The 17,082-nt window shown below is 33.3% G+C and overlaps 1 protein-coding gene across 12 annotated transcripts in view; it reads right to left on the reverse strand.

Moving 5' to 3' along the window:
• WDFY3 (WD repeat and FYVE domain containing 3) overlaps nucleotides 1–17,082 on the reverse strand; it is a 253,850-nt gene that overhangs the window by 104,989 nt on the left and 131,779 nt on the right. For 11 of the 12 annotated variants that reach the window (XM_081304729.1, XM_081304731.1, XM_081304728.1 and 8 more), the window contains 5 exons: nucleotides 11,887–12,344; nucleotides 10,518–10,601; nucleotides 5,660–5,837; nucleotides 4,636–4,850; nucleotides 1,509–1,621 (listed from right to left, as the gene is read on the reverse strand). In XM_081304729.1, the coding sequence (XP_081160855.1) occupies nucleotides 1,509–1,621; nucleotides 4,636–4,850; nucleotides 5,660–5,837; nucleotides 10,518–10,601; nucleotides 11,887–12,344 (1,048 nt within the window). The remainder of the gene's footprint in view (nucleotides 1–1,508; nucleotides 1,622–4,635; nucleotides 4,851–5,659; nucleotides 5,838–10,517; nucleotides 10,602–11,886; nucleotides 12,345–17,082) is intronic. The other variant, XM_081304735.1, reaches the window with a different exon arrangement.

Consider the following 17,082-nt stretch of genomic DNA (forward strand, 5'->3'; position numbering starts at 1 on the left):
AATGTATCACAACTACAATGGAGAACACATTCCCTGTGAAGTTGAACCACATGGGTACACGTAACTGTTTTTCTCATATGTGCCAGAAATTCAGACAACCATGAAAATATTAATTTTCTCAGGGAAAGAAGCTATTTTTCATTTTTATTCTTATCAAAAGATAATAATTCTAAAGAATGATGTAAAGTATAAATATAACACAAAAAAATATATATAACGGTCTTGGGATATAGCTCAGTGGTTTGAGGGCTTGCCTAGTATGTGCAAGGCCCTGGGATCAATCCCCAGTACCATGTACATACATACATATATACATACCATGTATATTAATTATTACAATAATAGTTACAAAAACTGAAGTACTTTGTTTTCTGCTAAACTGTATTGAAATTCAAAAGCTCATAAAGCTTCCATAATACAGTAGTTGTTAATCACTGGTAATAAATAGCAGGCAGAATGAGACTGAAATAATGGTTGAATCTCTCTGACTTCAGAATTCTCACCCCCCAAATCAAGGAGTTGATCTAAGATGACCTCTACAAAGCAACCAGTCTACTTTTCTAAATATTCTTTTGCCCGTTTCACTAGTAATACTCACCTTAATCTATCAAAACACAAGTCTATCATGGCTAACAATAATACAAAATGATGTAGAAAGTAAAAATGAGCAAAACTACAGAATTAACCTGGAGAGGAAATCCAGTGCAACTGGCTTCCCTGGGAACACCTCTGGAGTGGATGGTTTCCATGACAGCCTGGTATTCAGTGCCTGCATTCTGCTAACTCCCCAGATCAGGTTTCTATCAGCCTAATGCAAAATCTTCTCCTTGGAGGCTTCTCAGCAATACTTACTACATCTCTCCCTATGAAACTACCATCTGCTATTTTCCTATGAGGTTCTCTATTCATTTTAAAAACACTGGCGTTTCATTCTCAATCTTGTTTATATTAATTCTTGCCATTGGATGGGAGGATGTCACAACATCTATATGAATAACCCATCTCACACAGACTGTATTGTCCAATGAGCATTTACCTATGCTTCATACCTGAAACTACCAGGCTTCACTTATTTCCCCATCAGAACTACAACTCCTTGATATGGAACTTTAACTGTCTTCATCAGTATTTCTAATTTCCTGTCCTCCACGACTTTTCTGCAGCAGGTGTCCTGTAAATCCACAGCCTGGTAATAATAACCCAATCAACCATTCCCTAGTTTAGGCAGCAAAGGCTACTTGAGAAACAAATCCTTGATCCACAGAGGAAGGGGTGCTCCTCCTCCCACACCAAGGCTTATTCTGCCCATAGCTCTCATCTCCTCTGGATCCTTACACCACCAAGCTCCTCTCCCCAACCCTCACTTAATTGACTTGACTGTGTGTCTCTGTTTAAATAACAATAAACCCTTTCTGTCTTTCCCTTTATAAACTTGAAATAATATTCATCCCTCACATAATTTTCACAAATAAAAGAAACCAACAAACAGAATGTCAAAGTCAACTTACTTCTCATCTCTGGCTCGTAACACAGTGAACTTGGTTTGTGGACCCTATATTGCTTTAGCAGTTTTTTGTCCCAGGCACCACAATTTAAAGGACTTGCCAAACGTAAAAACTCTCTAAATAAGAAACAGAGCAAAGTTATTCTTTGACTGAGACTATATATAATTCAGAAACCAAATATAAACAAGAAGTTAGACTTAACAGATTATAACAGACTAGTTAAATTACAAAAGAAATGCAAAATTATTGTGAAATGACATACAACATTAACTTCATATTTGATCACTATATATCTATAGATCTACTAGGTAGTTTTCAAAATTCAAAAGCTCAAGTCCAATTATGTCTGAAACCAAACTTATACCTAAACCTATAGTTTTTCAGATGTTCTGCATCTCATTGAAATGTACTTGGATTTTCATTCTTTCTCAGGATTTTAACATTCAAAAAATCAGGAAATTCTGTTGATTCTACTTCCCCCAAACATCGTAAATCCCATCTTTTCATTCTTGCTAATACCACCCAGATCAATTACAGTATTTTTGTGTTCTTGAAGGAGAATCTTAATTACCTCCTGTGTCCCAGTTCAATCCCTTCATCACGACAGTTAGTACCTTTCAAAACTTAAACCTTAAGTCTCTCAGAGGCTGTTCAATATTAGTAGATGGAAACCCAAAATCCTCAAAATGACTGAGTACCACACATAAGATGATTTCTACCTCAGTCCTAACATTCACTGCTCTCATTTTTTCCCCCAATCATAAATAGTTCTCAAGGCATACAAAATTCTTATAACTCCCTATGAATATATTCCTTTGTTGCTCTGGACTATCAAAATTGCCTTTCTTATTGCTGAGAATATTCTTTCCACCACTTCTTTCTTATCTGACTAGTTTTCTTCCATAATTTGTTTCTTAATTGCCATTTTCCTCACAAAGTCTCTTCTTCTGAGACATCCCTGCAAAAAGTCTGGGTAAGTTACTTATATAAACTGTATAACACTGCTTTTATAGAAATGAATACACAACATTTTAATTGCCTACTTACCTGACTATATTCTTTACTAGAAAATACATTTTATGAGAGCATGAATTTTTCTTTTGCTATCTACCAATGTTTCCCCAGTTCCTAACATATAGTAAGGGTTTTAAAAAAAGGATAATTCATATCTCTAGGTTAGGAAATAACAGTAATGGATAAAGAATATTGAATATCTATAATCTTTACAAATATGCTGCTTCTGTTCTTATTTCAAACATGGAAAAGATATAGACTATTATGAAGGACTACAATATAAAGTATACGGAGCATGTCCTCTTGAAATGTGCTGCACAGAGATATAAAAAATTGTCCAGGAATTATACATAATAGTATTCTTCAGTATTCTGTCATTTATGGCATCGTATACAAAAAAAGAATTCTGTATTTTCAATTTTCTCTGTCACCAAAAAAAACAAAGGTTTAAAACCCTGTAGCCATTAAAATGTTACACCTAAGTAGTTTATGATCTGTGGCTTTTAAGTAGCAAGAGATGAGCACTATGGGCAGAATAAGCATTGGTGAGGGAGGAGGAGAATACTTTTCTCAAAGAATTGAGGATTTCTTTCCCTTTTTCAATCCATGGCTCATCACTTGACTATTCCAAGCATTCACTGTAAGAACGGATCATGTCCAAATGGCTGATTTTTCACTGCTTATTGTTTATCTTGCTATCTTGTACAAATTATTTGTATGAGACAATCTCTCCAACTTCCTCTACTTTTCAAGTAGAGGATTATCAAAAGGGATATGGGGAAATATCAATGCTACCCTCAAAGCTATAAGACTGAATCTATCCACCAGCTGACAGATGAGGGGAGTGTGACTGTCTTTCATCTTGACTTCAGGATGATGAAAGTATTGATGATTAGTATCATCAAGGCCGAGCACACTGACACAACACTGCTTGACACATGTTTACCATATATGTTTTTCTTAATCCACCATTTGTTTGTGGATTAAAAAAAAACATATTAAGAATGCTTGTAGAAGTATTATATGGCAGGAATATTTGAATAGTATTTAAAAATAATCTAATGAATAGAACAGCATATAGTCCAAAAATGATAAAATGAGTACATTTTTATAAGAAAGAACACAATGATTTATGTACTAAATCTATTTGGCTATGTAATTACAAGAAAAATATAGAAAAAATTTAAAACCTAGCAAGTTTCATGCCTCAAACATAACAGCACTGTTTGTCTTGCACTACAAGAGGTTTTCAAAAATATACTTTTGGATGATTAAAAAAAAACCGTAGTCATCTACAAGACAAAATATTATTCAGTAATAAAAAGAAACTATTGATACATATAACTTGTATGCATCTCAAGAACATTATAGTGTGAAAACTGTCAATCTCAAAAGGTCATATACCACATAACCTCAGATATATAATACTTTCAAAAGAAAAAATTATGGAGATGAAGAACAGAGCAGTGGTTTCTAAGACTTGGGAATGGTGGAAGATAAGGGAGTGGGTATGTCAATAAACAGGAAGCATTGGGAGATATTTGTGACATCTTGGATTGTGTGATGGTCACATAAATTTACACATGGATAATAAAAGAGAATGGATGGATAATAAAGAGAACCTCATACACACATAGATATATCATACCAACATCCATTTCTTGGCTCTAATGCTGTCTGATAGTTACATGTAAGAGTTAACTTGAGGAAACTACATGACGGCAGCAAGGAACCTCTCATATTTACAAATTATTGTGAATATCTAATTATTTCAAAACAAAAAAGTTAAAGAAGTCCATTTTATAAGTTATTACATAGAAAAAGTTCTTAAATATATAGATTTAAGTCCTACATATAATTAACATGATTTTATTTTTAAAAGAAAATGAGTTTGCTAGATTTAAGTAGAAGAAATAACCAAGGGACAGAAACATTGTTTACTAATAAGCAGATTTGTTTCAAAGTGCTATATTTTAAGTATTTTGTCCACTTTTGTTGTTTTGCTTTTGCCCAGAGTAAGTGAATGTGCCCACCATAGTGAGAACTCTTGAATCATGAAGACTCCAGGAATGGTTACGACTGTGGCCAATTTAACATGAAAAAAAGACTTACTGACCTCAGCACCATGGGCTCCAGGGCCTGAGAGGCCAAGCGTTCAAACATGCGCTGCAGGGGTGGGTGCAGAGAGTGGTCCTCGTCAGCCAGAGCAGCACTGCACCTCTGCAGTAGCCGTGCATGAAGACCAGCTTCACACATGACTTGCTGGTTTCTTTCTGTGTGCACCAGGGATTGTAAAATATTTGCCACAGCAAGTTGAAGGTCCAAAGCATGCTAAAGTCAACAAAGAAATCCATGTCACCATGGCATTCTTAGTGACATAGGTGACAGTTCTTCCTACTTGAAGCATACCTTTCAATATGAGGAATCTAGATGTTTCATAATACATTCAAATAAAATAAGTAACTATCTTATTAGAGTAATACAGCCACTTCCAGAACAGAGCCATGCAAAAATCCGATGCTTTAAATTTGGAGAAGCACACACAGCTGACTCCACACTCTTCCAATTCCTTTGGATCACATGACTATATAGCCAATAGTAGTTCTATTTTTACAGAAATATTAAGTGCAAAGGGTTTTTCTTTACATCTAATAGCTAAATAGCTGAAATGAAGGCTTATCATTTACATTTGGGACATGTTAGGCCCTAGAGGCCATACAACATTTTAAAAAAATAGTTCCCTGAACTCCAACTCATTGGAACTTTTGAGCGCTATAAGCCAAAACAATTAAATAGCTCAAAGTAGTATCTTCAGTCATTTTTCTTTCTTTATCATTCATTAATAATTTCCACTGATAAGCAAGATTTACAAGAGGAAACAATTATTCTAACTTCAGAAGTAACCATCTTGGTTGCCGATGTAACTAATGAATTGTATTCTAATATATACACATACACCACACATCCTAGAAGGTAAGACTCAAATAGCAAAATGCTGTTTTTTCCTTTACCTACTTTAGTATTGATAGGTTACACTTCATAACACTTTCCTTCTTCCTGCCCTCCCCCTCAGCTCATATATACATACACATTCCTTTCACTCATTAAAGATGGGAAGGAACCAACATATCCAAACCTACTTCTGGCTGTGTCACTGACCCAACAGAGGCCAGGAGGTCCAGCATAGCAAGCATGGCTCCAGGATGGATGATGACGGCATCAGAGCTCTGGAGAGGGGATGCTGCCACATGCAGTTTCAGGTCAGCAACATTTTTTGCAGGGCAGACAGGGGGAGTTGAGACAGAATGATATGCATGCCTATAAAAAGAAAGAAAGAAGAATTATTTGGCTTTTAATTCCGACTACATTCTCAATTCATTTTCTTCATCTTTTACTCACTGATAAGCAAAAAGCCTTACAACTCAGGGATGGGTTATAAACACTTTATGCATGGAATATAAAAAAGTAATATGTTATTAACTCTCAGTGAGTCACATATAGACAATTTATCAATTCTTCTTGACTCTGATATATCCTTACCATTTACTATTTGGGTTATTTCATTAAAAAATGGCATTACTCCAGGTGATATAAAGAATAGCTAAAAAAATCACAGAAATAGATTCAAAGCTCTAGAAAGATCAAAGTTCAAACAATATTTGATGAGTGATCAAGTTAATTTAATCTCTCGATGAGACTGTTTTCTTTTGCAATTGCCTGTGTTTTCAATCCTTCATTAAACCATGGACAACACAAGGTCAAATGGTTTATGGTTTATTCTATAACTAGGGTAACTTGAGTCAGAGTTGGCTCAGAGTCCTGGGAACCTGAGGGTAAACATATTAAGCATCATGGAAGTTTTCCTTCAGATTATTAAGAATACAATCACCTCTTAAATAAATTTCTACTACCACTGACAATACTCATTCCATTTTTTAAGAACTTAGAAGGCATATATATTCATGTACTGAATGTGCAGGTTTCTTCTTATCAATGGTGTCTCCTTTCTATTTAATACTATTAATCTACAACATGAATTTTGCACACTTTGCATCTTGGCACTAAGAAAAAGATGCTTGTGGCTATGGTCTATGGGAGCTTGTTGTTCCGATGAGTCCGACTCAGTATCTAATTTGTCCAATGCTGATCTCTTATCACTGGGAGTAGTGCACTTTCAGCTCTCTGGCATGAAAGCAGCTTGGGAAACAGATGCTTTACATCAGTGAATTAGTAGCAAAGAATTGGCAACTGCCATGTTTTCAAAAAAAAAAAAAAAAGCACATTCTCTTTTTAAACAGAGATTCTAGGAAAGTATTCGGCTTCACTTACAAAACAGCACATGGACTCTCCTAATTTATTTGAAAGTCAGAGGCATATCCTCTACCCATTCATTTTTTTTCACTCCCTGAATGCTGCTGTTTTTCATTCAGAAAAATTTAATTTCTAAACTTACTAAGAAAGATATTTCTAAATCTTGTATCCTTCTATGTTGCTCCCTTTGTCCTTAAAACATTTTGATCTACCTAGAAAAAAAAAAAAGATTTATAATTCTTCTATCGTCTAGCAGAGATTCCCAATCATTGATTTCAGATATTTCATAAAAAGTATTTCATTATATACAAAAAGTAATCCAAATTTGAGAAAAAAGATTCTAATTGAATTTATACTTACTTCCAACTATTACTGAAGTAACAAATTTAATCCAGATTAGAATTTGAAGTATGACTAAATCAGAAAGACATCTTTATGTCTTTGGAAAATAAATTCTTTCCAAAAATATAACTATTATAGTGAAAAATTTTTAAAATCTTAAATAACAATATTTTCATAAAGGAATTATGTGATTTTCAACCAGAAAAATACTGCAAACATTGTTAAAATCTAAAATGGTACTTATTAACTAAAATTAGGCATATTATGACAGGGATTAAACAATCTTAATTATTACTAAACCCCATAGGGTACAACCACTTTTTAAATTTATGAATAATGGTAGGTTAATTAAATAGTTAATTCACAAGCAAGAGCTAACACTGGCTAAGACAGTTCTGTCTTTGTTCAATGACATTTCAAAAGTCAGTTAATTTTTAAGCTGAATTTATTTTTAAAAGTTATAAAAATTGCTAAATATTTCAACCTAAATTCTCATATATTTAAGATTAATTTATCTCTTTTAGAAATACACAGTTAAATGTTTAAATTCTGAATCTGCTTAACTTTATCAAGTGTGCAAGGACACTGAATAATGGACTCCATATTTTCATGGTAACTAGTTCTTGTTAATTTGCCTAGTAACTAGTACTTGTCATCTTTTCCTGCATGGCAGATCTCTTTGGTATAGTTTTGATTATTTTGGATTTTGTTTTCACTTCCTCTAACTCTGAACACTGTTCAGCTATAATTTGGCTAGGTCCTTCTCCCCAGTCTTTAAAATAATTAGAGAAGAATCTTCAGGATTTTACATGTCAGACAAATACCACAAATTCAACTCTTTCTTAGTATCTCAATGTTTTACAGGTTATAAATACACAGTACAACAGTATTTTTTCCTTTTGCCAAAAACAAACAAACAAACAAAACCCCATGTTTGTCCAAAAGAAAAAGATGTCCATGAACTGATGTGATTTTTTTTTGAGAATTTCTAAAAAAAGTATGACTAAAATTCTAATTTCAAAAGGTAATGTATTTGAATTTGTTAAGTAAAAGCAATGTATTATTTACTTATTTATGATTTTTATTTTTAAATATAATGAATGGAACCTGACTGGAATGACAACCTGAAAATGTTAACATGAATGGTATTAGCATGAACAATATCAAGGGCTTCTCATCTTTGGGATAACATCAATATATAACTCTGATGGAGAACTCAAATGGATTAGAAGACACATTCAACTAGTTCTACTGATTCAGCAGTAGTTTTCCCTTCAGGACCTGATATTTCTACATGTAACTACTACAAGCAATGAGAAAATATTTCTGATTTTTTAAAGCTATAAATAATTATACCAAGGAAGAAAATGCTGTTTTCCCCTTTTCAACTGCCATTTAAATAGCAGAGGTTCTAATGAATGTTTTTAAAAAAATGTATTTCTTTAATCTGTAAATCTCTCTTTTGTGGGTCTGAGTTAATATTTTATAAAGGACAATAGTTTTTAGCTCCTTACCATTTATGATATAATCACTATATTTTAAAATTATAATTTTTAGTAATTTAAACTACTTAGTAATTAAAATTATTTCTCTAGTGTTCAGTAGTTCTTTGGGATAGTAAGCATACATTAATTTTCAAACACAAAAATCTCTTACTTTATTAATTTTAGCAACAGAAAGTTATAAGTAAATTTGAATTTATTTAGCTTCCTGAATTAAAATCAGCTATTAAAAAATATAAAAGAGACATGGCAAGAGCTAGGGTTGTGGTTCAGTGGTAAAACTCTCAGATAGCATACACAATGTGCTGGGTTTGATCCTCAGCACCACATAAAATAAATAAATAAAATAAAGGTATAAAAATATTTTTTAAAAAAAAGAGGGAGAGAGACAGACAGACATGGGCTGGGGATGTGTCTCAGTGATAGAGCACTTTATTGGCATGTGAGAGGCCTTGGGTTTCATCTCTAGCATGGCCATTAAAGAAAGAAAGAAGAAATAGTAGTTTGGGGACACAAATATAATATATAATATTGAATTCATTTAAGACTATGTTGAACAATGCCATTGTTAACTATAATGAGATGTAAGCCCTAGTATAAATTTAAGAGGAAAGGAAACTATGTCTTTCTACCTACCTAATGAATACTACTATAGATATGTAGTCAATCCTCAGTATACCTAGGAGACTTATTCCCAGACCCCCTGTGGATATAAAAATCCATGGATGCTCATCACTTATACACAGTGGCACAGTATTGGCATATAAACTAAGCTCATCCTCTGATATACTTTAAATCCTCTCTAGATTTTTTTTATAATACCTACTATAATACAAACACATTACATGAATAGTTCTTATACTGTATTATTTAGGAATAATAAGAAATAAAAAGTCTGAACATGTTCAGAACAATCACAATTTTTAAAAAATATTTTCAATCTGAGGTTGGTTGGACCTATACATAGAAGGCTGGCTATATTCCGTGCTGAAATATAGAATGTGTGATGAATACTTTTGAGGCTCTAACTACAACCACATTCCTGTTTAAAAATCTGAACAAAAGTATAAAACAATATACTCATGTTTCTCTCAAAAGTTATACCTAGAGGTATTTATAAGAGTTATTACTTGAGGAAAACAGAGAAAAGAAGACTACTTGATGCCAACTGTAAGAACTATGATCGCTCTGAGTGCAGGTTGCAAATGAAATCTTAAATGAATGTTAATTGTATTTTTGTCAATCAATGCTTTTTTTTTTTTAGATTTACAAGTTTTACATTCAAGGTAGATTGGATCAGCTTATAGACTTATAGGAAATGGATGAACATAAGAACTGGGGTAGGTTTTCTTCTTCACTTTTTTCAAAGTTTAGCTTTGACAACTCTCCATTAGAAAATCATATTTCAATTGGTTAAGCTTGATTAAGAAAATACACATTTACTTCCAGTGCTATGAGTTCATTTTGGAGTAACAGTAAAAACCAAAGAATGACCCCCAACAACAATGAAAGTGAAAAGAAAAAGTGGACAGTATCTAAAGAGGCAGTACATCTTCATTTCTATTTTAATATATGATATGCCTGCTATAAAAACAAAATGTGTAGTTGTGAATAACATGAATGACAAAATTCTATATGTTCTTCATAGTTTCATAGCATGTATTTTATTCTCATTAATATACAAAAGGGAAATTAATAAACTTAAAACCTAAAAAAAGTATAAAAAGAAATCAAATAGCCAGAACCCTTCTGATGTTACAAACACAACCACCACATTAACACATAAGTAAGCACAGGAAAACCCCACACAGATAAAGATTGACTTCTCTTATAAGATCAGTACCTTTTCCTTGACAAAGCTGGTGTCCCCCAAGGAGAGGGGAGAGAAGACTCACTTGTCAGGCAAGGAGGAATCTGTTCTGCACGACTACAGACAACAAAACAGACAGGGTGGTTTAGAGAGGTTAGAAGAGAGCACCAGATTGGCAGTTGGTTAGTTTCACAAGAAAGTTTAATAAGGAGCATCCTCCATATTCAGCAGGAATGAGGAACAAGACTACACCTCATGCACTGAGTGACACAGAAGAGTATGCATGCGTAAGGCAGGTGCTTATCCCTATTAATGTGAACATTTAACACATTTGTTAAGTAGAGTGCTGTAGACCCTCTTTTTAATAATTCAAACTAAAAACGAGTTATAGCAACTAGAATAAGTAGAGAACAGAAGTTGAATCTGATTATGCAAATTTATAGTTTATTCCTACAATACCACACAATCTCATGTTTTCCTGGAAGAAATATATATATACATAGAGAGAGTCTATTTTGGGTACAATATAGAAACAATTCACTTATTAAAAAAAACTATGTAACTGGTAAAAGTGATGATGCTTAGAACAGATAACTTAGCAGCATGATCACTCTTACATTATTTTTAAAGTGAGAACTTAATTGAAAACACAGTAGAAGCACAGAAAATAGTGCTTTAGATAAAATGGCTCTCCAATGTTCTTACTTAGAAACCTGGATTTTCCCCATCACAGAATTTGTCACAATACATTATAATTATTTATGTGACTATATTTTCAGCTAAAGGACAGCAAGGATCAAGGCAGTCTTGTACAGAACTGAATCCTGAATGACAGAATGCACAATGATTCAGCATGAAGGAGGTTTTCATTAAACACTTATTTACTGAGGGAAAAGAGTAAATGACTCTGAAGGATCTTGAACTTGATGATTCGAGACACTAATTAATATGACTCAGAGAGCTATATCACTTTTCAAGAATTATGATATGTTGAGAATGAGGTTATCTGCCATTTGTCTGGACATAAGTATAATCATAAGTATATTCTCCTGTTGATAATTAGTATCTGTAAATCTGCTGCACCTAATGTTTTTTAAGGATAAAGAGGAAAAAAAGAACAATAGTAAACATCATTAATAAAGGAAATTTCATAGAAATTCATTAATAAAGGAAATTATTCTATTAAGTGCAATATGAGCTAGTTGAACCTGAATTTACAAATAACACACTTCCATGCTGAAAAACTTAGCATGATGTCAATGGTATTATTCCCAACTGCTACGCTTCAAGCAAACAGGACAGATGATTCATTTGTTTTCATTTTCCTTTGTAATGCATAATTCAAATCTTAATGTGGAGCATTAATGCTGAGTAGACCCTGTAATTTGGAAGTCAGCCATACCTGTCAAAAGAATCTGTGGCTACTTTGTAGAGGTAAATAAAGAGTTTACTGCAGTGCCGTAAAGTGGGTGACACTGTGTCCACTGAGATCACATCTTCCTCTAGCAGTCTTTGAAATGGCTGTGTGTTTGAGGGGAAGACATTCATGGCGCTTATTTTTCTTAGGTCTGAGAAGCAGCCAAGAAATCGAACAGCATCTGCCAACTTTTCATACTGAATCTCTGTTTTGAAGAAATGAGAGTTGGCTGGCTCATAGCGCATTGCTGCAGTCAATGTGCAGAACACCGTGTGGAGAAGTTCAAATACTTGATTCTGGTTCACTTTCTCCCAGCCATTCTTGGGGGGAGAGCTCAAAGATCTTTCCATAGCAACAAGCAAGGATGTAATATACACAAATCCTCCAACTTTCCTAAAAACTGTTCTTGAACGATGGCTTTCTCGAAGGACTGAAAGGAGGGCCTATAGGGAACAAAAGACAAAAAGAAACATAATTAAAATATTTTTAAGTCAAGTAAAAAAGCTACTATATATAAATATCAAAGGGGAACACCAATCTGTGAACATTTGATATAAAGGTTATTGTCATTTACCCAATAACTAGTTCTATAAACCACATCAAATATCTTGCTGATTAAAAAATGCCACTATTAGAGTCAGAAGATAACTTCAGGTAACACCATCCTACATTTCTTTTGATAGAATGAGGTTATAACAAAATGTTGGCTAAAAAGCTTTTTTCTATCTGTAATTGATAATGCTATCAATTAATTCAGTGATTTCACAAAATCATATTATTAAATAAGTAAAATAAATATTTTAATCTGATTTTACACCATCATGCATTATACATGATTGTGTATGCACATATAAATTGATTTATTCTAGGAGGAATTTGAGAGATGATCTGGGTGGGCAAGATTTGAGGTCTTTTAATTCATATGAAATGCTCATATTCTCATGTCTTTGAAAAAGGATTCACTTCAGAGGACTTATCAGACATTCTCTCTGCAAAATAAATTGAGAGAAATAAGAGTATTCCCTTTCCCAGAACAGCTATAAGCAGTAAGAAAGAAAACCTAAAGCAAATAAGTAAATCAAACTTTAATAACTATCAGTTATTTATTGAATTGTATGTGGTACTTTTAACTTTGCTTATTTTAAAAATACCACATTATGATATCACCTACTATTTTATTGGACACTTACCACGGACTAGGCACTGAGTGCTTTCATGCATTATGTTATTTAATCTTCTCAACAATCCTACGAATTAGATACTACAGCTTGAGTATCTCTTATCCAAAATTCTTGGAACCAAGAGATTTTTAAGGTTTATTCAGAATATTTGCATGTAGGGATGTGACCTAAGCCTAAATGTGAAAGCCATTTATGTTTTGTATGCACCTTATACACACAGCCTGAAGGTAAACTGATGTTATATTTTCAAAATTTTTGCCATAAAACAGTTTTATAGCATGGAATTTTTCACTTGTGGCTCTTGTGGGCTCCACTCCTTTCCTTTCTAAGACAACATCAGTACTTGGAAGACAACAAATATCTATTATTACTAAGACACAATTTATAGTCTTTCCAGTTAATACATTTGAAAAAAAAATCATTTTATTAAAATATCTAAAACATTTATGATGATATATTGGAAAGGCTACATAATAGTATGTCAATATATATAATCATCTTTTGAAGTATACTGCTTCAGAAATTTTAAAGATTTCAATATATGTACCTAAGTCTTAATTTATTATGTTGAAAGATAGGAAATATGAAATTTGTATATGTAAATAAAATGTAAAACCACAGTATATTTCTTCCACTATTTTGCAAAAAAGAAATTTCCACTTTAGTAATATTTGGTAATAATACAGTTTCCATATCCTGTCAAATTTAATAAACTGTATTTATACTTGTAACTCATATTGATAGATTTTTAACAATAAAAAAAATCAGACAACCTAGACTGGAGATTAAATGCAAAAGCTACACAGAAAGCCTACCTTCAAATTCTGACTCCAACATTCAACTGTTTTACCATACTAGTTACTCAATCTTTCTGTGCCCAGTGTCCTTTTATGTAAAATGGTAAAAATAACAACAAATTAGCTTACTGTATACACATGTAAAGCCCTTAACAAAATGCCTGGCACATAAGCCTACCGCTATCTTTGAAAACACTGGGACAAAAATTGACAAGTATAGTCATATATCACTTTAACAATGGAGACATGTTATGTGAAATTATTTCATTGTTGTGTGAACACTGGAGTGTACTTATATGATGCTAGATGGCACAGCCCATCCACACCTAGGCTATATGGTACAATAAAATAACTAGATGACAAAAATTTTCACCTCCATTTTAATCTCATGAGACCAGTTATGTATATGTGGTCTGTCATTAGATCAAAAATGTTTGTACACAGCACATGACAATATAATTTTATAAATGACGAAAAGTTCAGAGTTAAAGTAAAATGTACAAAAATCATATAGTTAGTTATAATTATGATAGAGATTAGGAAAAAAAAGTGCTTATTAATCCTAAATTCAATACTCTGTATTACATCTTTCTGGGTAGATCCATCTCTTCCTCAAAACTGGTTATCTGTTGAGTATCTTACTTTAGAGCATAATCTCAGTGTTTAAAAGCTTTCAAGTAAATCAAACTTTAATAACTATAATTGCTTTAATTGATTTAATTGCTTAAAATCAATAAATGAAGATGAGTAGCAAGCATTAAAGTTACAATGATATCTTAATGCTCAGTGGTTAGACAAAATTATCACTTACATCTGCATTAATTAATGAATGCAATTCAAATTTGTGTGTCAGCAGAATTGTACTATAGAACACATTATGGGATTTCAGGTTTGTACACAAAATAATTTCAAATTAAATTACATAAGTCTACAATATATGCAAGTTGAATAGAGGCACTGAGGCAGTCCTGAAAGTGGCAAAAACAGAAAATGAAATTGAGATCTTAAGTTCTCCCTACTGCTTTTCAGCCCTAAAATTTCATGCCCTCAAAGAAGAAGAATGCTAGATGGCTCACATCAGCTTTTAAGTCAGCTGTCATAGTTTCGGGAATTCTGTGAGTTAGTTGTTAAAGGCAGTCATAATTGAAAAATAAGTTATAAATTTGCAACTAAGTACATTATTTTAAAAACAAATGTAATTTTCTATATTTTACTATTATCAATGCATGTGAAAATACTGTAATAGGGGCTACTGTTCATCTCCTCCCAATCCACATTTATCAACTTTGAGGCCTATAACAGGCATCAGTGGGAGTACTATGCTATGGAAATCAGTAAACACCATACCTCAGGTACCCCTCCAAGCCTAAGTTAGTTATTAATATTAACTAGAACAATGCCTCAAAATTATGGATTGGCTGATTACATCTTGTCTCTACCTGCCAGTATTTTACAAATCCAATTAAGAAGGTATCAAAAGGGGGCGGGGGGGTGTATGTCAAAAACATTGGGAGGGCTGGGCGCAGTGGTGAATGCCTATAATGCCAGCGCTCCAGAGGCTGAGACAGGAGGACTACAAGTTCAAAGCCAGCCTCAGCCAAGATGAAGTGCTAAGCAACTCAATGAGACCCTGTCTCTAAATCAAATACAAAATAGGTCTGTGAGTGTGGCTCAGTGGTTGAGTGCCCCTGAGTTCAATCCCTTGTACAAAAAAACCCCAAACATTGGCAATCTTAATATCTTTTGAAGCCCTTTGTTTTCTCCCCAAAATTCATTCAAATATATAAATGTTTCTCAAATACTAATATTGAGTTAGACTTCTGTTTTGCCTATGAGATAAATAATCTTATTGCCTTTTAAAAATTGCATTCTTGAAATTATCATTATGCTCAAAACAGGATGAAATACACAAAAACATAAAGAAAAAAATGCAAACTTTTTTATTATGGATGAGAAATTTAGCTAAATAAAACACAAAGACAATTCTTGTTATGTCTGTGTGTAAAAAGGGGTATGTAGGAGACCAGATGCCCCCAAGTATTCCCTTTTGTTTAAGAATTATTTTGAGCTGAAGGCAATTAAGAAACAGATACAAAAGAAAAGCTCTATGCCCTCCCCATCTGTTTAAAAACAGGACATAAACTTACATAGGTTTCTGCATTCTCCTTGCTTTTCTACCAAGAAGGATCAAGTTTCATCATGAAGACAAAATCAGACTCCTGTCAACCTAGATAAGGTGCTAGAGGAATCTACACAACAAACTTTATTTGCTAGTTGTTACCTATGATTCATTTGCCTTCCTATAATTTTCCTTACCTATGGTCCATTTCTTTTATCTTGTCTCTCTCTAAAATTCAGCTGTTCTTTGTTGAAGATGATATGTAACTTGGAGTTCTAGCCATCTCTTTGAGAACTACTCTTTCCCTGTGCATGTGACACATACACATGAGTTTACAGGCTATGTATGATCTTCTGCTTGTTTTTCTCTCACTAATCTGTCCTTATTTACAGGGGTCATTTCCAGCTAAGAACTGAGGAGGATAGTGGGAACATTATTTTTTCCTCCCTTACAGGTCAGAGTACCAGAGAAAGAAGTGTGAGGGTAGAGAGATAAGTCACCAGGGTCTTAAAGGTCAGGTTAAACATGCTGTCACCCCCCCCCCCCATCTGTTATTTTTACATAATTTTAGACTTGAAGAAAAACTGTAAAAACAGTTCAAAGAATTGAGATATCTCTTCCACATTAACATTTAACTCTCTCTTTTTCTCTTTCTTCCAACCCCCCACTCTCCTTTGCCCCTAACAACTCCAATGGATTCTTTCCTAAAAGGGAATTCTCTTGCCTATAATGATAAAAATTAGAAAATGGAACACCGAAACAATACAATTATCTAATCCACAGACATATTGTGTTTTTTGCCAAATCCCAGTTAACACTCTTTATGGCAAAAGAAAATTCAAGATCATTCACTTCACGGAGGAGTCATTTTACCCTCTTTACTAGGGAACAGTTTCTGAGCCATTTTCTATTTCACTTTGGAAGAGTATAGGACAGATATTTTGTAGAAATCCTCCCAATTTGGACTTACCTGATGTTTTCTAATAATCAAATTTAGATCACTTTGGGCACGAGAAAACAAAAAAAGTGATGCTAAAATCTTCTCAGAGCTTCCTATCAGGAGACACAAGCTATTCATTGGTAC

This window comes from Spermophilus citellus (assembly GCF_964194105.1).
Source record: "Spermophilus citellus genome assembly, chromosome: 8".
In the NCBI taxonomy this organism is placed as follows: Eukaryota; Metazoa; Chordata; class Mammalia; order Rodentia; family Sciuridae; genus Spermophilus; species Spermophilus citellus.